The sequence below is a fragment of the Eretmochelys imbricata genome, chromosome 1 (assembly GCF_965152235.1).
Source record: "Eretmochelys imbricata isolate rEreImb1 chromosome 1, rEreImb1.hap1, whole genome shotgun sequence".
Classification (NCBI taxonomy): domain Eukaryota; kingdom Metazoa; phylum Chordata; order Testudines; family Cheloniidae; genus Eretmochelys; species Eretmochelys imbricata.
The window spans coordinates 258,091,473-258,114,334 of NC_135572.1; the positions used below are offsets into that span (position 1 = coordinate 258,091,473).

Consider the following 22,862-nt stretch of genomic DNA (forward strand, 5'->3'; position numbering starts at 1 on the left):
GTTGACTCTTCCGCAACATATCACATTCATCAATGTGACTGATCATTCTGTTCTTTACTGTAATTTCTACTAGTGTGCTCTGTTAATTTGCCTAGTGTTTTTAAGACTCTTTTCTTGTAGCTTAAAGGAGACACAGCAGTGATATGGCACAGAGGCCGAGAAGCACCTTGCGCACACGCATGCTTTGTGACAGTGTGTTTTTTGTAATATAGTTGCTTTAGAGTCTATTGTGGTAGAGAAAAGACAGGTCTCAGCTATAATGGGCGCAAAGGGAATTTTTTTTATTGAGGCCACTGGACACAGGAGGGAAGCTGTAGCCCTCCCTGGCTCTTTAGCACCCAGAGTCACTGACACAGCCTGTGTTTTTTGTTCTGTGCTTGTATAGCACCTGGTGCAATGGGAGGGCCTGATTCAGACTAGGGCTTGTCGATGCTACAGTAAATACAAATATTAAATAATAATATCCTCATCCACCATTCCTCTTTGATCCCTTTACACCATGTAAGCCTGGTAATTTCCCCTGGGGAATTCTGCTGCATAAGACTGTAGAGATGCCAGAATGGCTCTATGGCAGCCTCCATCGCTGCCCCCTTAGGATAGAGGGTATGCCAGGATGTGTCCAGGGAGCAGTGGGTGCGACTGGCGCATGTTGTGCTTGGGCTAGTCTAAGTTGTGGAACAGCCTTTAGTGGGCCTAAATCAGAGAAGACCTGAGGCTCCTGTAATGCTGGAGTGGGCAGGGCCAGGAATACAGGTGGTGAAAAAGTTACTTAAATCCACTTTTGCTACTCTACTGACTTTCTTCCTGTATCAGGGAGAGCTCAGGAAAAACAGAGAATATGGTCCCAAATTTCTTCTTTTCCTTGATACTTTACCACCCCAAACTCAATAGAGCGTACTTGTTGCAAATTATGACAGTATTCTATAGACTGGATCAACCCCCTATGGCAGCAATCCCCAAACTTTTGAGGATCGCACCCTCCCAAACCCATTCCCGCCCCCCAGAGCCACAGCTCCTGTGGAGGGGCATGGACAGGGATAAGGGGGCCGAGGCTGGGACCACAGCTGGGTGTGGGTCTGGGAGCGGGGCCATGGCCAGTGGCCAAAGCTGGGGTTGAGGCCCGGATCGGAGCCACAGCCGGGCTGCAGTGGGGGCTGGCAGCCAGACTCGCACAGCCAGGTGTGGCTCTGATCCCAGCCTTGGCCGTGGGCTGGGAATGGAGCCACAGTCAGTGGCCGAGGCTGGGGGCTGGCACAGGGCTGGGAATGCAGCTGGAGGTGGAACTGGAGCAGAGGGAGGGGCTGGGTGGCGCTACCTCCCCACCCCCATGGGGGCTAGCCAGGCCCCACAGCTTGAGGACCTCTACCCTACTGTAAGTTGCAATGTTTTGGAGCATTGCTATAGAATATTGTGTGATTTATCTCAATATTTAAATAAGGGCAGTAACTGTCTCATGATGTCACTGTGCCACTGGCCTCATTTTGAAAACAAGCCCAAACCGAAAAATACTATGCAGCTCTCTGCAATAGTCCTACACGGGGCAAATGATTATCCTGCTTGCTTATGGAAGAGAAACCTACCTTTATCCAGACACGTGAAAGTAAAGGAAATAATAAGCACCCTTCATCAGTCAGATAAGCTCTATTTATACATCATCGGGTGGGGTTTTTTCCTTTGTTGGTTTACATTTTTGACTCTTTAATTTAATTTCCTCACTTGCAGGCACACAGCTGTCTGGGCTTCAGCCGTAGATAAGTGGCTCTGTGTATAATAGCAGCAGCCAGGATTCACTTTTCTTTTTTCATATCCAGAAGAAGCAATATGCTTTTTAGACTCAGCAGAATCCCCCACCTCCTTCCCCCAGCTCAATTACTTTGTCTAGGTGCTCAGCTGGCATCTAACTCCCATGGGCTCCTTTGAAAATCCCGGCCCAAATGTGTTGTACAAAACATTCTCTATTTTGAGGGATGGGGTAGGATGAGGGATCAACTTTTGTAGTTGTTGTCATTCATTTTAAGTTCCAGGTCCCTCACACATTGTAAAAGGCCCATGTGATGCTATCTGACTGTTTCAGAACCAGATGGCCAAAGGGAAGACCAAATGTGACCCTAGTGTTGCCATCTCTTGCAATTTTATCATAAGTCTTGTGATATTTGGTGTTTTTTCTTAAACCCATAAGCTCTGGTTAATACACCAGAATCCCCCCCTTTCATTAAAAAAAAAAATTTCTAGCCGTCATGATCTCAGAGATAAACTTGAAAACATGAACGCTGGCTCAAAAGCCAGGAGGGAACTAGAAAGCACTCAGAATTATTGTTTTAAAATCCTGTGACTTTAAAGGCAGTCTCATTAAATTTGGGACCTGACTCATGATGTTTGAACAACTGGGGTTGGTAGAACTGTAAATATTGGTAGCTGCCTTTGTCTTTACTGCACAGACTTTGTACAGAGAAACTACACCGTCTGAATAGGCGGTGCTCCATCTTGTTCCTCACCGAAAACCCCTCAGATCATGATAGAGCATTCATTATTAGAGCTGTACGCTCTGCACATCACGTCCGCTATTACAGCGGACACTGAGTGCAATGAGTTTGGAAAATAAGGGGGGTTGGAGCAAGTTGCCAGTGGGCATAGTTTGGGCACCTGTTTATAGCCAAAAGTGAAGTTTTACTCTGAAGAATCACTTGGTAAAAATCGCATTGGGTGGTGCCATGTTTGGGTCCCAGTGGCTTGAAGATCAAATGTGCTCCATTTCAGGGCTGGTTCAAATACATCTGGGCAACACTACAGAGTCACTCAAGGCCTCTCCATTATTGTATGTCCCATTCTGTCCCAGAGCTTACTGTTAAAGCTATGTGCTGGATAGAGCTTTAAAAAAGAAGGAAAAAGAACAAAATGTTGGGTGCAGGGACAATCTGGTGGGGAGGGTAATAGGACAGTAGCAGACATAGGCTACAGAGAGTGGTGGAAGCAGGTAGCACTGGAAAGGTAGAGGAGAGATACAGAGACAGACTGTGGGAGGAAAAGGGAAAGGTCAGGGACAGGAAGCAGCAAGTAACATTAAGTGGCAAGACAGGGCCAGAGACTAGCGAAAGAGGCCTCCTTGTAAAGCAGGAGGAGCTGCAAACCGTTGTCCAAGCCTGGATGATTTGGGATCCATGAGGTAAAGGTTCAAAATTTTCTCTCTGCCTTCCTATGCGGTCTCCTCCCACCCTGTGTCCCTAATTCCAAAGGCTGTTAGAAATGACCCTGCTCAGTGTGCAAGTAAATTACATATTTTCTAACTGCTAGCCATATAAACCCACCCTAAGATCTGAGAGTTAAGATGAATTCTTTCCTGCTTCTGCACAGTTACCAGTAAAAAAAAAAAAAAAAGATTCCCTGTGCCAAATTCTGTCCTCTGTTACACCTGTGCCATCCCATTGTCTTCGGTGGGCTTGCACAGGTGTAACTTGGGCCAAAATGCGGCTCTGCCATTGGAACCTAGTTAGTATGATGCATGAGCCAGAATATAATCTAGCTCACTCTCCTGCAATTTTGTTAGCTCTGCTGGACTTATATGGATAAAAAACAAAAAAAGAAAGCAACCTCATTCTTAGTAACTCGTCGGCAGCCGTGACTGAATTGAACAACTGCTGAGTAAAAAGTTTCCATTTCCATACTCACTTTCTCAATTAGAACTGCACTTTGTACTCCAAAAAGAAAAGGAGTACTTGTGGCACCTTAGAGACTAACCAATTTATTTGAGCATGAGCTTTCGTGAGCTACAGCTCACTTCATTGGCTGCATACTGTGGAAAGTGTAGAAGATCTTTTTATACACACAAAGCATGAAAAAATACCTCCTCCCACCCCACTCTCCTGCTGGTAATAGCTTATCTAAAATGATCACTCTCCTTACAATGTGTATGATAATCAAGTTGGGCCATTTCCAGCACAAATCCAGGTTTTCTCTCCCCCCCACCCCACATACACAAACCCACTCTCCTGTTGGTAATAGCTTATCTAAAGTGACCACTCTCCTTACAATGTGTATGATAATCAAGGTGGGCCATTTCCAGCACAAATCCAGGGTTTAACAAGAACGTCGGGGGGGTGGGGAGAGTAGGAAAAAACAAGGGGAAATAGGTTACCTTGCATAATGACTTAGCCACTCCCAGTCTCTATTCAAGCCTAAGTTAATTGTATCCAATTTGCAAATGAATCCAATTCAGCAGTCTCTCCCTGGAGTCTGGATTTGAAGTTTTCAGACAAACATCATCTTCCTTTCCAAATGCAAACAGATGGACATCGTACCAAAAGGACTGAAGGTAAAAAATCCATTACAATCTACATACCACACAGACTATGCTGACAGCTTGTGCCACACACTCTCAAAGAAACTGCGGAACCACCTGATCAACATCCTCTACAGCAAACAGGGAAAGATAAAGAATGAGCTCTCAAAAATGGATACTCTCATAAAAAACCAACCTTCCACACAAACTTCCTCGTGGCTGGACTTTACTAAAACTAGACAAGCCATTTACAACACACACTTTGCTTCTCTACAAAAGAAAAAGGACATTAAACTTTCTAAACTACTACATGCCACAAGGGGCCACAGCAATGGTTTCCTCAACCGACCCAGCAATATTGTTAACCTATCCAACTATACTCTTAGCCCAGCAGAAGCAGCTGTCCTATCTTGGGGCCTCTCCTTCTGCCCTTCCATCCCCACGAACATGATACAGTTCTGTGGTGACCTAGAATCCTATTTTCGACGTCTCTGACTCAAGGAATATTTCCAACATACCTCTGAACAACATACTAATCCACAGAGACCTCCCTACCAACACTATAAAAAGAAGGATTCTAGGTGGACTCCTCCTGAAGGTCGAGACAGCAGACTGGACTTCTACATAGAGTGCTTCCGCCAACATGCACGGGCTGAAATTGTGGAAAGGCAGCATCACTTGCCCCATAACCTCAGCCGTGCGGAACACAATGCCATCCACAGCCTCAGAAACAACTCTGACATCATAATCAAAAAGGCTGACAAAGGAAGTGCTGTTGTCATCATGAATAGGTCGGAATATGAACAAGAGGCTGCTCAGCAGCTCTCCAACACCACTTTCTACAAGCCATTACCCTATGATCCCACTGAGAGTCACCAAAAGAAACTACAGCATTTGCTCAAGAAACTCCCTGAAAAAGCACAAGATCAAATCCGCACAGACACACCCCTGGAACCCCGACCTGGGATATTCTATCTACTACCCAAGATCCATAAACCTGGAAATCCTGGGCGCCCTATCATCTCAGGCATTGGCACCCTGACAGCAGGATTGTCTGGCTATGTAGACTCCCTCCTCAGGCCCAGCACTCCCAGCTACCTTCGGGACACCACTGGCATCCTGAGGAAACTACAGTCCATCAGTGATCTTCCTGATAACACCATCCTGGCCACTATGGATGTAGAAGCCCTCTACACCAACATTCCACACAAAGATGGACTACAAGCCATCAAGAACACTATCCCCGATAATGTCACGGCTAACCTGGTGGCTGAACTTTGTGACTTTGTCCTTACCCATAACTATTTTACATTTGGGGACAATGTATACCTTCAAATCAGTGGCACTGCTATGGGTACCCGCATGGCCCCACAGTATGCCAACATTTTTATGGATGACTTAGAACAACGCTTCCTCAGCTCTCGTCCCCTAACGCCCCTACTCGTGCTATATTGATGACATCTTCATCATCTGGACCCATGGAAAAGAAGCCCTTGAGGAATTCCACCATGATTTCAACAATTTCCATCCCACCATCAACCTCAGCCTGGTCCAGTCCACACAAGAGATCCACTTCCTGGACACTACAGTGCTAATAAACGATGGTCACATAAACACCACCCTATACCGGAAACCTACTGACCGCTATTCCTACTTACATGCCTCCAGCTTTCACCCTGACCACACCACACGATCCATTGTCTACAGCCAAGCTCTGCGATACAATCGCATTTGCTCCAACCCCTCAGACAGAGACAAACACCTACAAGATCTCTATCAAGCATTCTTACAACTACAATACCCACCTGTGGAAGTGAAGAAACAGATTGATAGAGCCAGAAGAGTTCCCAGAAGTCACCTCTACAGGACAGGCCTAACAAAGAAAATAACAGAACGCCACTAGCCGTCACCTTCAGCCCCCAACTAAAACCCCTCCAACGCATTATTAAGGATCTACAACCTATCCTGAAGGATGACCCAACACTCTCACAAATCTTGGGAGACAGGCCAGTCCTTGCCTACAGACAGCCCCGCAACCTGAAGCAAATACTCACCAGCAACCACATACCACACAACAGAACCACTAGCCCAGGAACCTATCCTTGCAACAAAGCCCGTTGCCAACTGTGCCCACATATCTATTCAGGGGACACCATCACAGGGCCTAATAACATCAGCCACACTATCAGAGGCTCGTTCACCTGCACATCCACCAAAGTGATATATGTCGTCGTGTGCCAGCAATGCCCCTCTGCCATGTACATTGGTCAAACTGGACAGTCTCCACGTAAAAGAATAAATGGACACAAATCAGATGTCAAGAATTATAACATTCATAAACCAGTCGGAGAACACTTCAATCTCTCTGGTCACACGATTACAGACATGAAAGTTGCGATATTACAACAAAAAAACTTCAAATCCAGACTCCAGCGAGAGACTGCTGAATTGGAATTCATTTGCAAATTGGATACAATTAACTTAGGCTTGAATAGAGACTGGGAGTGGCTAAGTCATTATGCAAGGTAACCTATTTCCCCTTGTTTTTTCCTACTCTCCCCACCCCCCCGACGTTCTTGTTAAACCCTGGATTTGTGCTGGAAATGGCCCACCTTGATTATCATACACATTGTAAGGAGAGTGGTCACTTTAGATAAGCTATTACCAGCAGGAGAGTGGGGTGGGGGGAGGTATTTTTTCATGCTTTGTGTGTATAAAAAGATCTTCTACACTTTCCACAGTATGCGTCCAATGAAGTGAGCTGTAGCTCACGAAAGCTTATGCTCAAATAAATTGGTTAGTCTCTAAGGTGCCAGAAGTACTCTTTTTCTTTTTGCGAATACAGACTAACACAGCTGTTACTCTGGAACTTAGTACCCCAGATACTCAGCTGGCATAAGTCGGATGTTGCTCCATTGACTTCAATGACACTGTGCCAATTTACATCATCTGAGAATCTGGCTCCATTAGTTGAATCTTTTAAAATCTCTTTTTCTACACTTTTATGTATGTATGTATGTTCCAGAAAGACACAATTCTCAACTTTTCTCCCCTCTTATGGATCGGTAAGATGTGCAGTTGGGACAGACAGGCATATTGGGCAGGTTAAATCATAAACAGAGGGACAGCCATTCGATGTTTCTACAGAAAGAGAAAACAAGGAGCAGGGCTGAGGAAAGCGCAGACACAAGAAGCGCTGAATGTGGCACCATAAATCCAAGTGTGAAGAGGATTAGGGAAATCATAGTGCTTTCTCCATACCCATATGCGTCTGAGACAGTGCAGGGGAAAAAGAGAAGAACTCCTCAAACAGATCTCTGCTGGGCTGCACTGTAGCCATGTTTATACAAGTATCTAGCAGGGCTTGTCACACCAAACCGTGTGACTGAATTCTGAGTGGGACTTGGGGGTGGTTTTTGGACTGGTTAACCATTAGTGTAAAGGATCCTCTCTGGGATGGAGGAAGAGGATGCAAAAGTTCTTTAAGTACAGTCAAATTGTAGTCAATATTGATAAATCCTAAATTGTTTTATTATTGATATGACATACAGCAGGTGCTTTCTAGAGCAAATGAAAGATCTGACTAGAGCTGATTAGGAAATGAATTTTATTTACCACATTCAAACTTAAAAAAAAAAAATTGGATTTTTCAGATTTTCAATGAAACCCTGAAAAATTTCAGCAGAAATGGACATTTTCTCACATTTTGTCAAAAATTTGTTTTCGTCTAAAAGTTTTTGATGAGCTCTAGGTCTGACATGTTCCATTCCCTGAAAATCTAAATAGTCCCATTTAAGAAATGATGCAACAAATGAGAGTAATTAAAAATTACCCTTATTCGGGAAAGTACAAACTAGTGCTTACTTGAATAGGAACCCTTTCTTGCATTAAGGCCAGTGCAAGGGGAAAGAGGAAGGACAAGGGTTATACACTACTCAGTTCTGGTATGTGCACATCTCAATAGTAATTGAATTTATTATGTGTTTTAAAACAATATATTTGAAAATCATTTCCTCTTTGGGGCCCTGACACTGCACTGTAGAAGTTACTGGGAATTTTTCCATTGACTTCAATGGGAGCAGGATCAAGTCCTAACATTCCTGCTAGGCACAGGGTTCAGGGTCTGTACCAAGAGATGCCTGAAATGCTGAAAAGCATGCAGCTCCCTGCATTGCCCTAGGTATTTGTGGCATCAAGACCTCTGGAAAGACAAACACAAAGCCCTGACTTAGCATCTTTGCAGCTAAAAAACAAAGAAAGACCTTTTCTGTTTGCATTTCAGATGTATGTAAGTGCTGAGCACTATTATTATTTTATATCATTTAAAGGCTACACATTCATGGCCAAGTTCTGCCTGCTTTAGTCACACAAGTAGGTCTTTGAAGTCAATGGGAGCTCTGGCTGCTTAATGCCTTTGAAAGTCAGACCACTTATTTAGGTGTCTAGATATGGACTTAGACAGTCAAGTTGGAAAATATTAGCCTCAAATTTATTGCATCCCACTTTTTTCCCATCTGTACATGGAGATTTTAGCTGCAGAACCTCGAACAAATGAGGGAGGATTATTAACTAATTAATGTTTGTTAAACATTGTGTAATATCTGTAATATCTTCCACCTGTGGTTTTCAAATGTTACTATTTGACATTTGTTATTGTACCTCACTTAATGGTTGTAAGGGGCTTTGGAGGCATCGGGTACTACATACCTGTGACATAGGATGAAAACTGCCCTAGCTTTGTTAGCGTGAGTCATAATTACACTGAGTGATGGGGAACCTTACAATAGTTTTTTACTGTGTTTTCCTACCTACTAATTCACAAAAGTCTGATGCAGCAATGGAAAGACTCCCATGGAAGTCACTGGGTCAGACCCATAATTTGGAATCTACAGTAGGGCGATTTACCAATGTTTTTTATTTAAAAAAAAAAAAAGCATTTCAGTTCTCCTTAAAAGTTGGACTGTTCACTCTATGGCACGTTTCATCATGCTGCATTCATGGGCCAATGTTATCTTTCAGTCCATAGGGCTGCATAGTATGCAAAGCCACAAATATGAGGAAAGATTGGGGAGGACCAACCCACGTGATGATCTCTATTTGTAGCATGGAAATTCACACTGATCCCTTTTAACATAAACATAAATGTGAGGAAATGAACATTTGATTAAACTAAACATACAGGCCTTTTACATCCAGGACCCCAATTTAAAGCACAGTCACCTCCATACAGAAAATAGCAGCTGAAGGAGGAATTATTTAATTTAATCATCTGGCTCTTATGTGACGCCATGAATGTCTGCTGAGAGAAGGGAAGAAAAACCCTCCTCTTTATTCTAGTAACCACCGAGGAACACTTCCATGGCAGGAAAGATTAAGTCCTGCATGTACTTAATGTGCTTTGGACTAGTGACATGCCCTTCGGACAGACTACTCCAGTTTTATAATTCTCTCATTGAGACTTTTGGACCTCTGGCAGTCCTTTCTCCTGTTTTATTTCCTCCCTGCCTCCCTCCTGCTGGGATACTTCACCATTCAGAATTTCTGCCACCCAAGTAGAAATTTTGATAGTGTCAGACAAGCTTAGCGAGAGACTCTTAATCTCTGCAGACTGAGGCAAGCCTAGGGAGAGAATTGAAGTGACTTCCCAGGTTATGGGAGAATGTTTTAAGGATGCCAGAAATAGGCTATCCCTGTACTCTGTCACTCTGACCCACTACAAACGTAATTGCCAATGATTGTCTCAAATGTTCAGCTAGCTGGAATTCTAGGAGTAAAGGAAACAGTTTATGGAAAAGAACTATTCTCCCTCCCCAACCCCTAAGTTAAAAAAATGCCAGTGGACAGAGGACAAATTCTAAAACCCACCTGATTGGGCACTCTCCATTTATAAGAAGGTCCTTATACAACAAGGGCCAAATCCTGCCACCTCCTCCATGGCTGTGGAAGAATCCAGAAACAGCAGAACCTTCCTTTATCTCTCCCTCTCAACGTTTGGTTATTCTGGCTTAGTATATGGGGAGTACTTAAGCCCAAGAAAATCTGTCCTTCAAACCAGAGTTTGTGTGTGGTTGAAGCCAGAACTGGTTTATAGAATTTCTTTCTCCTCTTTTGGTTTGTAACCTGCCTCTGACCTGCAGTAGAATAAACCAACCTAAGGACTCTCTCTTCTGCTTACTTTAGATCTGCCTTTAGATCTTCTCTCTCCTGCTTACTTTAGATTGTACTTTATTCTCCGTTCATTCACCCATAGGTATTGATGGTAAACTAGGTGTTTATGAATTTCTGCCTGTTTTGGTTAAGGATGCATGCATATGTGTTTGTTTTTCTGTTACAGAAAAATCTCTGTATCTCATTGAATATTTCTTTTTGAACTATCAGGCTGTGATGACCTTTTCTTACAGTACAAAGGCAGCCTGCTGTAGGTAACACTTGTCCATCCTCCATCAAGAACTGGAGTTTTTGAGTCTGAGGAAGGCCTAATTGACTTCAGATGGAGTCAAAGCTGCTGTAAATTTACACCTTCTTCTGGCTTCTTTTTCAGGATTGTCACACTAACTGAGACTCCCACTGTACTGTCATATGAACACTTACTTAGGGCCAGTTTTTCCTTACACTTATACCAATGCAACTGCAGGGCTTCAGTGGATTTATACCTGTGTAGCTGAGAGAATTTGGCTCTTAGACACCCACTCACTTGTCAGTGTGTAACTTATATGTCAACCATACACATCACTTCTGAATTTGGTCCACTGAATCTGCACCTGAGTAGGCCTATGTCAATGTAACTTGTGTGACAATGAACAAGAAGAGAGGGCCATAGCAAGGAAAGCAACTAAAACAAGAGTGTAAGAAGGTGTGAGTTACAGTAGGCTACAGCTTACTTTCATCTACACCTTTTTAAACCTTCTTCTAGCTCCTTGGAATGTAAATTACACCAGCTCACACTTACCCCTTACTGAGGTGTAATTGACTATAAGACGGTCTAAGTATGTATAAAGGTAAAAGCTAGAAGCTGGGACTGGATGACAGGGGATGGATCACTTGATAACTGCCTGTTCACTCCCTCTGAAGCATCTGGCACTGGCCAGTGTTGAAAGACAGGATACTGGTCTGTATGGACCATTGCTCTGATCAAGTATAGCCATTCTTATGTCCTCATTCATTTTTTTAATGCTTTGCATTTTGTTGTGACTGATTTTGACTTTAACACCTCTGTGTCTAAATCATAGCATAAATCAGAAGTCCAGCCTGAAATTGTATGTCCTCTGACAGATTAAATGTATTGGATGGAGGCAAGAATACTTGTGGCAGTCATTACACTCTGAATCACTTTGGCTACTGCATAGAGATTTTTAATCCTATGCTGTAGCTGTAATGAAGGCAAATGATTTGTTTTTTCTCCTCCCACAATAGTATCCATGTAGAGCTGCTGAGTTTTTCCGGATAGGTGACAGCATGTTGAATCCAGACTGTATCCGCTGGGAAACAAAATCAAACATCTCTTGCTATGAGGAAGTTTCTGTTGCCTGTAGCCAACACTATTGATTGAATTCTTTCTGTACGGGCCAACTCCAAGATGGCAGATCTGAGTTTGCAGTCTTCCCTGGTCAAGTCATCCCCAGTTTCACTCCCTGAGACACTGAATGTTGTAGAAGGGCTTTGGTGTAGACAGGGCCGGTGCAAGGATGTTTTGCACTCTAGGCAAAACTTCCACCTTGCACCCCCCCTCCGCCCTGAGGTGCCCCCCCAGGGCAGCTCCCCGCCGCCCCCCCTGCGGCAGCCCCCCGCCCTGAGGCTCCCCGCCGCCCCCTTGGGGAGCCGTGTGGCAACTCCCCTCTCCCCTTGGCCTGGGGAGCCATGCGGCAACTCCCTGCCCCAGCTCACCTCTGCTCCGCTTCCTCCCCGAGCATGCTGCCGCTGCCACTTCTCCACCTCCCAGGCTTGCAGCACCAATCAGCTGTTTGGCACGCAAGCCTGGGAGGGAGAGAAGCAGAGCGGGGCAGCGCGCTCAGAGGAGGAGGCAGAGCAGAGGTGAGCTGGGGCAGGGAACGGTTCCCCTGTGCGCCACCCCTCCCCCCCCGTTACTTGCTGCAGGCGGCCCTCCCTGCGCCCCTCTGGCCCAGCTCACCTCCGCTCCACTGCCTCCCCGGAGCACGCTTTTGGCCGCCCCCAACCACTTGGCGCCCTAGGCGACCGCCTAGTTTGCCTAGTGGTTGCACCGGCCTTGGGTGTAGAACTTAAAGGACATTCAAGTATTTCAGTGTAGCTAGTAAAATCTAGCAAAGGGAAAGCTGCTTCCTTCAAGCAAGCAGTTGTTAGGCTTAGGCTCAAGAAGCTATCTTTGTTCATTGATATGCACACTAAGTGCCATCTCATCTCTAGTCATGCCTGTCTTGATAAGGTTATTAAAAAGGTTGTAGAGGGGCAGCTCTAACATTATCTGGTGTTCTCAGGTTTCTTTGGCTCCTGTCAGTCTGGGTATGGCAGACAGATGATTCTTATGGTGTTGCGGGATTATTTGCTCACTGCTAGGAGCAGATAATCCCACAACACCACCAGAATCATCTATCTGCCAGATCAAGTGCCCAGGCTGATTCTTTGATCAATTAACAGTCTTTGAGCCATACGATCAAAAAATGTTGCTCATTATTTGTGGACCTTGGCTGTGGTGGGTAGGGTTGCTCTTCAGCAATTTTGCTCTTTCTTTTCTGAGAGGTCCTTGAGGTTGATGCTGGTGTATTGCTTATGTACCCAAATTTCTGTCACCCTCCTGACCACCACTTTTTGGGGGGATGGTAAAGCGATTTGGTGTGCGTGTGCACACAAATGTAGTAAGTCATGGAGCTACAGTGATTACATGAGCTCCAGATCTAGCCAACAGTTCCTAATGGATATATCTCATAAAAACACAGTAGGCACTAACTGGCCCCTTATTAGCCATCTCAACAAAGAGGACAAATACTGAATGAATCCTGGTGACTGAATTACCCTCTTACTGCTAGAGAGGTCCTTCCAAGTCATGATGGACACACATTGGTAGGGCAGTATGAGAAAAATTTGTACTGCATCTGCTGTGCTCCTGTAGACAAAGAGAAAACTTAAGTTTCCACTGCTGTTAATCCAGTTTCTTAAACCAGTGCTAAATTCCCTTTCATTTTGTTTTTTTCCAAATCCTATTGGTTGCATTGTATCCATTTGTCCATGGACTAGAACTGCTGATTTATGTGTAAGGAGTCTATTTGTTTTCACTAGTATTTAGGAATCCTACCGCTATGCTTACTGCATGTTTGCATTGCCATTAGGAAGAATTTACTTTTTTCAAGTAGCACTCAGTATTGCTTTCCAAAAAGAAATAAGATTCAAGCCCTACCCTGAGGATCTTACTATCTAAAGTCAGACTGAGGTTATGGGGATAAGTCCTTGGCTGTTAAAGACCCTCGATCCACAAGCTGATCTGAACATGCAGACTCCTGTGCCCATATGGAGCTCCACTGAAGGTGCAGAGAGTGGAGCTCCATGCAGGAGTCTGCGTGAGTGGAACAGCTTTCAGCATCCGGAGCTTAGATTGCATTAGTGCCCAAAATGTGTTATCTATTTACATGGCCCTCAGCACTGTATTGTCTGAGCACTTTGCAGTCATTCATGAACTTTATCCTCACAATAGCGCTGTAAGGTAGGGAAGAACCATCCCCACTTTACTGATGGGGAACTGAAGAACAGTGTCGATGAAATGACTTGCCTGAGGTCCTGAGGTCATACAGGAAGCTTGTGGCCAAGACTGAAGCTGCACTAAGATCTCTTGAGCCTAATCTGCTACCCTATCCAGAAGACCATCTTGCTTACTTCTTCAGTATCTGGCGAGTTAGGCACTTTCTGGTCACAGAAAAAGGGTTGAAAAAACAAAGGGAGAGATGATGGAGGAATGTGTTGCCCATAAACCTGAAAAATAAGCCAGTGAAATATGCCCCAAAATACCTCAATGGATTATACTCCTAAATTAGTAAGGAAAAGAGATAAAACCACTGTGAAAACTATTGACTAAGGTAAGGTAAATCTTTGTGTAAGGCAATGGTCACAACGTTAAAATGTCTGGTGTTTTATTACATGCAGAGTGGTGCCTCCTTTATTCCTGCTTTCTCCAAAAAGGAATCTATTTCTGCACTAAAACATACCCAGCACTGCGTGACATTCAATGTATAGATGGGCTACACAGGGGCTTCAAGTGGCATCTTAGCATGACAACTTGCAGCCCTCTCAGGCATACCTGCCAATATTTGAAAGCTGCAATTAAGGATATTTGGAGAGAAAAGCAAATTTCAACGCCTTTGAAATACAGTGGGCTAAAAGAGTTTTTTGAGAAAGGGAATCGAAAAACGAATGGAAATTATTTTGTTAAAAATATATCAGGAATGTCCCTCCTAAATAGGGATGTTTGGCTTTGGGGATGACACCCAGTCCAGGATCAGACCGTGTGCACAGCTGCTGAAGTAAGTTCAGCTACTTTAAAGTTAGAAGCATGGAAATGCCAACAATTATGTAGCATCTGACATATGAATTCACTGAGGTGCAAGTGAAAGTTGAGCTCACACTCTACTGCTATTGGCCTGGCTCTTTTTTCTGACGTAAACAAAACCAATTTTCTTCCATGGAAAATCATCTGTTTGTGTTGCTTTATTTTGCTTTCTAAACTGCTAATTCCCTAAAGGAACTGAGGCTATTTGAAATAGCAAAAAAATGTTTTCCATCATTTAATACTATTTCTTTATGTAAGGTTTGGATTAAAACTTACTTATTATATCAGATTACCTTATAATTATGTTAATTAGCGACTACAGAAGTAAGCAAGGCACTCACAGGAGGGACACCATGGACTGAGCGTGGCTCTACAAGTCAGAACCAACTGAATTCTGTTCTCAGCTCTGCCACTTATTCACTTTGGGCCTGATCCTAAATTCCTTGCTCACCCAAAACATCTATTGAAATCAATGGGAGATTTAAGTGCACAAGCAACACAGGAAAAGGGCCAGTGTGCTTACCTACAATTAAAAAAAAAAGAGAATTATGTGGAAAATACAGGGGAAAGGTTAGTTTTAAGGGGCAGAGACACAAAATCGTACACATTACGTAATATATTCAATACCCTTTGTTTTTGGTTTTTATTTTGTTTAAAAATTCCCTGGAATTTATCAGAGTTTATTACAAAAATTAAAAAACAGCTGAAATTAACTTTACAGTTTTTGGGTCAATAGCAGGGTCAATATCAGGGAACAGGAGGACAGTGGGAAAAAAACAACAAATAGAGAAAAGAGTATTGAAAGTAAAAGCAGTTTAATGCTGTGGTTTAATGCTATGAAGACACCATCTACTCATGCTGCCTCCTCCACCGCTTATCCTTCTGGGCCCACTCCAGAAGGAGAGACGACAGCTTGGTTACCTGGGTCGCTCAGGTTATCAAGCCACCATCTCTCCTTCTGCAGTGGGGAGCCCAGGGTCTGTCCAGGTTACTGAGCCACATCCAAAATTTGGGAAATAATCTGTAAAAACCAAATATTAGCTTTTGTAAAACCTGGGAATTTCTCAGTAAAAATTGGTTAAAAAAAAAAACAAAACAAAGGGCCTTAAATATATGTGTATCAAAGTGTAGAATTATTTGCATAGTCACAGAGAGGAAGGATGCTATTACGGGGAAGGCACTGAATTTGGACTCAGGAGATCTGAGTTCATTTCCAGGCTCTGCCACAGACTTCCTGTGTGACCTTGGGCAGATCACTTAATCTCTTTGTGCCTCAATTATTTGTCTGCAAAATGGGGCTAATAATATTCCTTCCTGCCCATCCTTTGTTTCTCTTGTCCATTTAAACTGTCAGCACTTAGGCCTGGTCTACACTACGAGTTTATGTCGGATTTAGCAGCATTAAATCCGAATTAACCCTGTACCCGTCCACACAACGAAGCCATTTTTTTGACATAAAGAGCTCTTAAAACTGATTTCTGTACTCCTCCCCAATCAGGGGATTAGCGCTGAAATCGACATCGCCGTTTCGAATTACGGTTAGTGTGGACACAATTCGAAGGTATTGGCCTCCAGGAGCTATCCCACAGTGCACCATTGTGACCGCTCTGGACAGCACTCTGAACTCGGATGCACTGGCCAGGTGTACAGGAAAAGCCCTGGGAACTTTTGAATCTCATTTCCTGTTTGGCCAGGTGAGCTCATCAGCACAGGTGACCATGCAGTCCCAGAATCGAAAAAGAGCTCCAGCATGGACCAAACGGGAGGTATTGGATCTGATCGCTGTATGGGGAGAGGAATCTGTGCTATCAGAACTATGTTCCAAAGGATGAAATCCAAAGCGTTTCAAAAAATCTCAGAGGCCATGAGGGACAGAGGCTACATCAGGGACGCAACACAGTGCCACATGAAACTTAAGGAGCTCAGACAAGCGTACTAGAAAACCAAAGAATCAAACGGACGCTCTGGGACAGAGCCCCAGACATGCGGCTTCTACGCTGAGCTACATGCAATTCTAGGGGGGGCCGCCACCAGTACCGCACCCCTATCCGTGGACTCCGCTGATGGGGTTCTCTCCGCCATGCCTGAGGATTTTGCAGATGGGGAAGATGAGGAGGAGGAGAATGAGCTTAGGGAGAGCACACAGCAAACTGTTCTCCCCGACAGCGAGGATCTTTTTATCACCCTGACTGAAATACCCTCCTAACCCAACGAAGCTGGAGAAGGGGCCTCTGGTGAGTGTACCTTTTAAAATATAATACATGTTATAAAAGCAAGTGTTTTTTAATGATTAAGTAGCCCTGAGGACTTGGGATGCATTCGTGGCCAGTACTGCTACTGGAAAAGTCTGTTAACGTATCTGGGGATGGAGTGGAAATCCTCCAGGGACATCTCCATGAAGCTCTCCTGGAGGTACTCTAAAAGCCTTTGCAGAAGGTTTCTGGGGAGAGCAGCCTTATTCCGTCCTCCGTGGTAGGACACTTTACCACGCCATGCTAGTAGCAAGTAATCTGGTATCATTGCATGACAAAGCCTGGCAGCGTATGGTTCTGGTGTTTGCTGGCATTCAAGCAACATCCGTTCTTTATCTCTCTGTGTTATCCTCAGGAGAGTGATATCGTTCATGTTAACCTGGGTGAAATAGGGGAATTTAATTAAGGGGACATTCAGAGGTGGCCGTGCCTACTTGGCTGTTTGCCTGCACCTGAAAAGAAATCCTCCCTGCAGTTAGCCACGTGGTGGTGGGTGGAGGGCATTGGCGCTGAGCTGTTCGCATTTGGCTAGCAGGGATCTTCCCTGTTACCAGCCAGGCGGTGCGGGGAGGGGAAAAGCAATCATCCCAGAGAATTGGATTGGGGGAGGGGGTTAGTATGGTTTCTGCTGCTGCACATTAACAAGAAAACTGCAGCACTAAATGGCCAACTCAACGGGCTTTGCTTGGTATGAGAAAGGAGGGGGCTGCTGTTATGAAGGTTGCAGAAGCCGAAAGACTATGGCTTATCATGGCCACCTGCAAACTGAATTCTGTTGCCCGGCCCTGCTTGTGTGATCTCTAACACCAAAGCCACAGGCACTCAATATAAGATGCAAAATGCGACCTTGTACCAAAATCACATGTGCTATGTAATGTGAATAGCATTGTTCACCGTGAAAGAGTATAGCCATTGTTCTGTAAAATGTATCTTTTTAAATACTTCACTCCCTTTTTTTCCTCCAGCAGCTGCAAATGTTTCAAGCCTCCCTCCTCCATCCCAAAGGCTATTTCAGATAAGGCGGCGAAAAAAACGCACGCGTGATGACATGTTCTCTGAGCTCATGCAGTCGTCCGGCACTGACAGAGCTGTGTGGAGGAACACAATAGCAGAGTACAGGACGGTGGCCGATGAACGTGAGGAGAGGTGGCGGCAGGAAGATCAGAGGAGGCATGAGGAAACGCTGGGGCTACTGCAGGATCAAATGGACATGCTCCAGCATCTGGTGGAGGTTCATGAATGGCAGCAGGATCACAGACTGCTGCTGCAGCCCATGTTTAACCGCCTTCCCTCCTCCCCAAGTTCCGTAGACTCCTCACCCAGATGCCCAAGAACGCGGAAGGGGAGGCTACGAGCACCCAATCACTCCACCCCAGTGGACAGCCCAAGCAACAGAAGGCTGGCATTCAAGAAGTTTTAAAGTGGCCTTTTCCTTCCCTCCTACCCTCCTCCCACACCCCACCCGGACTAACTTGTGACTTATCTCACTATTTTTATAATCACTTAATAAAGAATACATGTTTTTTAAATGACAGTGACTTTATTTCCTTTGCAAGCAAGCTGTGATCGAAGGTGGGAGGGCAGGTGGCATACAGGGAATTTAGAGGCAACCAAGAGGGAGGGTTTTCATCAAGGAGAAACAAACAGAAGTGTCACACAGTACCCTGGCCAGTCATGAAACTGGTTTTCAAAGCTTCTCTGATGCTCAGTGCTTCCTGCTGTGCTCTTCTAACCATCCTGGTGTCTGGCTGCGCGTATTCAGCAGCCAGACAATTTGTATCAACCTCCCACCCCACCATAAACATCTCCCCCTTACTCTCACAGAGATTGTGGAGCACACAGCAAGCAGCAATAACCATGGGAATATTGGTTTCGCTGAGGTCTGAGCGAGTCAGCAAACTGCACCAGCAACCCTTTAAACATCCAAATGCACATTCTACCACCATTCTGCACTTGCTCAGCCGATAGTTGAACAGCTCCTGACTACTGTCCAGGGTGCCTGTGTACGGCTTCATGAGCCAGGGCATTAAGGGGTAGGCTGGGTCCCCAAGGATAACTATAGGCATTTCAACATCCCCAACAGTTATTTTCTGGTCTGGGAAGTAGATCCCTTCCTGCAGCCATTTAAACAGACTAGAGTTCCTGAAGATGTGAGTGTCATGAACCTTTCCCGGCCATCCCACGTTGATGTTCCTGAAACTTCCCTTGTGATCCACCAGTGCTTGCAGCACCATTGAAAAGTACCCCTTGCGGTTTATGTACTGGCTGCCCTGGTGGTCCGGTCCCAAGATAGGATATGCATTCCGTCTATAGCCCCACAGTTAGGGAATCCAATTGCAACAAAGCCATCTAGTATGACCTGCACATTTCCCAGAGTCACTACCTTTGACACACAACCAATGATTGCGTTGGCTACTTGCATCACAGCAACCCCCACAGTAGATTTGCCCACTCCAAATTGATTACTGACTGACCAGTAGCTGTCTGGCGTTGCAAGCTTCCACAGGGCTATTGCCACTCACTTGTGAACTGTGAGGACTGCTCTCATCTTGGTATTCTTGCGCTTCAGGGCAGTGGAAAGCAAGTCACAAAGTACCATGAAAGTGCCCTTACGCATGCAAAAGTTTCGCAGCCACTGGGAATCATCCCAGACCTGCAACACTATGCGGTCCCACCACTCTGTGCTTGTTTCCTGGGCCCAGAATCGGCATTCCACTGCATGAGTCTGCCCCATTAACACCGTGATATCCAAATTGGGGGGGAATGCGGTTTTAGAGAAAAGTGTGTTCATGTCCTCATCACCGTGATTCCGTCGCCTCCTTGCCTGGTTTTTCAGGTGCTGGTTCTCCATAAACTGCACGATAATGCGTGAGGTGTTTACAATGGTCATAACTGCTGTGGTGAGCTGAACGGACTCCATGCTTGCTGTGCTATGGCGTCTGCTCCTGCTCGGGCAATCCAGGGAAAAGAGCGCGAAACGATGGTTTGCCGTTGCTCTGACTGGGTTTAGCAGGCCGTTGATTTCACGGAGGGATGGAGTAGAAAATGAATACAAAACAAATCTCGTCTATTTCTTGTTTTGATCCACTTCATCTATCTTTATACATGTTGCTGGCAGCAGACTGTGCAGTACAACTGCTAGCCATCGTCATCTCCTGGGTGTTCGGCAGAAGACGGTGCAGTATGACTGCTGGCCATCGTCTTCTCCTGGCTGCTGATTAAAAGGCAGTGCACTGCCGGTAGGACTGAATCGCCATGAGACAAAACTTAAAAGGGAAATGACCTGGCTGAGTCACTCCCATATTTGCCCAGGTGCCCCTGACCTCATCGAGTTTGGTTAAAAAAGCACCCAGGACTACGTCGATGACAGATACCAGTCATACTGCCTGGTCTGCTGCCAAAAGGCAATAAACTGCTGCTGTGTACCAATGCAGTACCACGTCTGCCAGCACCCAGGAGACATACGGTGACGGTTACCTGAGCTGGCTCCATGCTTGCCGTGGTATGGCGTCTGCACAGGTAACTCAAGAAAAAAGGCGCAAAACGATTGTCTGCCCTTGCTTTCACGGATGGAGGGAGGGAAGGGGGACCTGACGATATGTACCCAGAACCACCCGTGACAATGTTTTAGCCCCATCAGGCACTGAGATTTCTACCCAGAATTCAAATGGGCAGCGGAGACTGCAGAAACTGTGGGATAGCTACCCACAGTGCAATGCTCCGGAAGTCGACGGTTGCCTCGGTACAGTGGACACACTCCGCCGACTACATGCACTTAGAGCATTTGCGTGGGGACACACACAATTGACTGTATAAAAATGCTTTCTACAAAACCGACTTCTATAAATTCGACCTCATTTCGTAGTGTAGACAAGGCCTTACTGTCTGTTTGCACAGCACCTAGCACAATGGGGCCCCAGTCTTGTTTCAAGGCTGTAGGCACTATAGTAATAGAAATAATAACAATAAATGATTATTGCTGAAGTAAGGGACAAAATGCATATTGTGTTGACTAGAGATGAGACATCCTTTAACATAAGAGAAGAGTGGTAGCCCTATTTGGGCCCGGTGTGGATTTGAATAACTGACGTAGCCTCTCTGCCTATATTTCCCTTCTGAAGAATGAGTGTAATAGAACTTATCTACCTTATAGAAGGATCTGTCAGAGTTTGTACAGCCCTTGGAAAATCTGAAGTGGCACATGCTGTCTTAGCTCTGAATAAAGGGGATGTTCTAACCCGGCCAGGCATTCTCATTTTATTGTACGTATTGTCTGCATACCGTCTGGAATTGTTCTCTGCTTAGTATTTTTAGTATGTAACATACATTTTCACATGAAAATTCAATAAAATATGCATTATGTATGAAAGCTGATGTAGTAAATGAAGAATGGACAGAATCCAGTCCCTGTTGTGTGAACCTCAGAGGCCCCAAATCTTCACAGTTTTAGTCTAGCCTGGCGTAAGTGTCTCTTCCTAATATGCTCCATGTCAGATTTTAGAAGAGACAAGATCCTTTAATTTAAACCGTACTCAGCTTTACTGGGGATCTTTTCAGATGTACTTTCTCTGCCCTCTGCTGACAGAACTGAATAATGACATGTACGATCTCTGTGAGTTTTCCAAGACAAGAAATGGTGAGAGAAATGTTCTCTCTCTCTCTGTTGTAGGGCTGGAGCTTTGTTATTTGTTTGTTCTGTTATTGTCCCTGTTGGCTCCTTTTTAGAATGTAAATTCATTGGAGCCAGAGTTGTGTTTGTTTATATGATGCTTTCTATCAATTGAATGTATACTTTCAGGGTTATGTAAATTAGGCCCAAATCAAGATCTGCTACACAAAGAGCAAATAAACTGGGTTTGGACAAGAGATCACCACGGGAGGAAACAGAATTATCCCCTCCCCTATCCACTACTGTGGTCCATTGGAATAGCACAAGTTGTTGCCACTGTGAGGAATTTTGTAGTAAAGGTCCCACTGGGCACACTGTGGGCCCACCCTCAAATGCCATGACCTTGCCATGGAGAAACTCACCACAGCGCACCATTCCAGGGTGCATTGGTCAGTAGTCTCCAAGGTAGCTCCTCCACTGCCTGCAGCTCCAGCAGTTTCCAGCACGTAATTATCTCTTTCTTCCTTTCTCCCAGGATGTTCCTGACTACCAAAATGTCCAAGAGCTCCCTTACCTGGATATGGTGATTGCAGAGACATTGCGCATGTACCCACCTGCATTCAGGTATGCCTTTTCCCTCTAGTGCCTAGAGAGTACATCATTAGATAAATACAGTGGCAATCTGTTTGGAAGCCCCATGCTCTTGGCTTCCATGTAGCTATCAGTACTGCTCGTGCACTTGAGAGATACAGTGGGGCCAAATGAATGAAGAAGACTGGCTAAGGCAGCTCTGCTTAATGCACCCTTTTCAAAGCCAGCTGGTCAGGAGTCTCTTTTCACTGTTCTTCGGGTCCCCCAAGCCCAGGGGAAGCAGTATCTTTGAAGCAGACTAGCCTTAGGAAGTCAGATGGTTCTTCTTTGCTCCACTTCAGAGATCAGAGTATAGAATTTACGTAGCCTACTGGCTTAGTAGGCCAGTCACCCCATTAAACCCCTGATCTTCTGAAGTTTGTGCATGTCCCTTGCTGTATTCAAAACCATGAATTGTACTATGTGCTATATATAGCTCATTCTGTAGTATAACATTCTGCCCTAATACTGTACTATACCATTATAGCTAACTCTAGTGCCTCCATCCAGTGGTTATTCGAAATTTTCCTTAACTGATATTAAAATAATTTCCCAGGGAGCTTAGAAGTGTTTATTTCAAAA

General features: G+C 44.9%; 1 protein-coding gene across 2 annotated transcripts in view; it reads left to right on the top strand.

Moving 5' to 3' along the window:
• TBXAS1 (thromboxane A synthase 1) overlaps positions 1 to 22,862 on the top strand; it is a 304,882-nt gene that overhangs the window by 269,332 nt on the left and 12,688 nt on the right. For both annotated transcript variants that reach the window (XM_077828280.1, XM_077828289.1), the window contains exon 10: positions 22,186 to 22,274. In XM_077828280.1, coding sequence (XP_077684406.1) covers positions 22,186 to 22,274 — 89 coding nt within the window. The remainder of the gene's footprint in view (positions 1 to 22,185; positions 22,275 to 22,862) is intronic.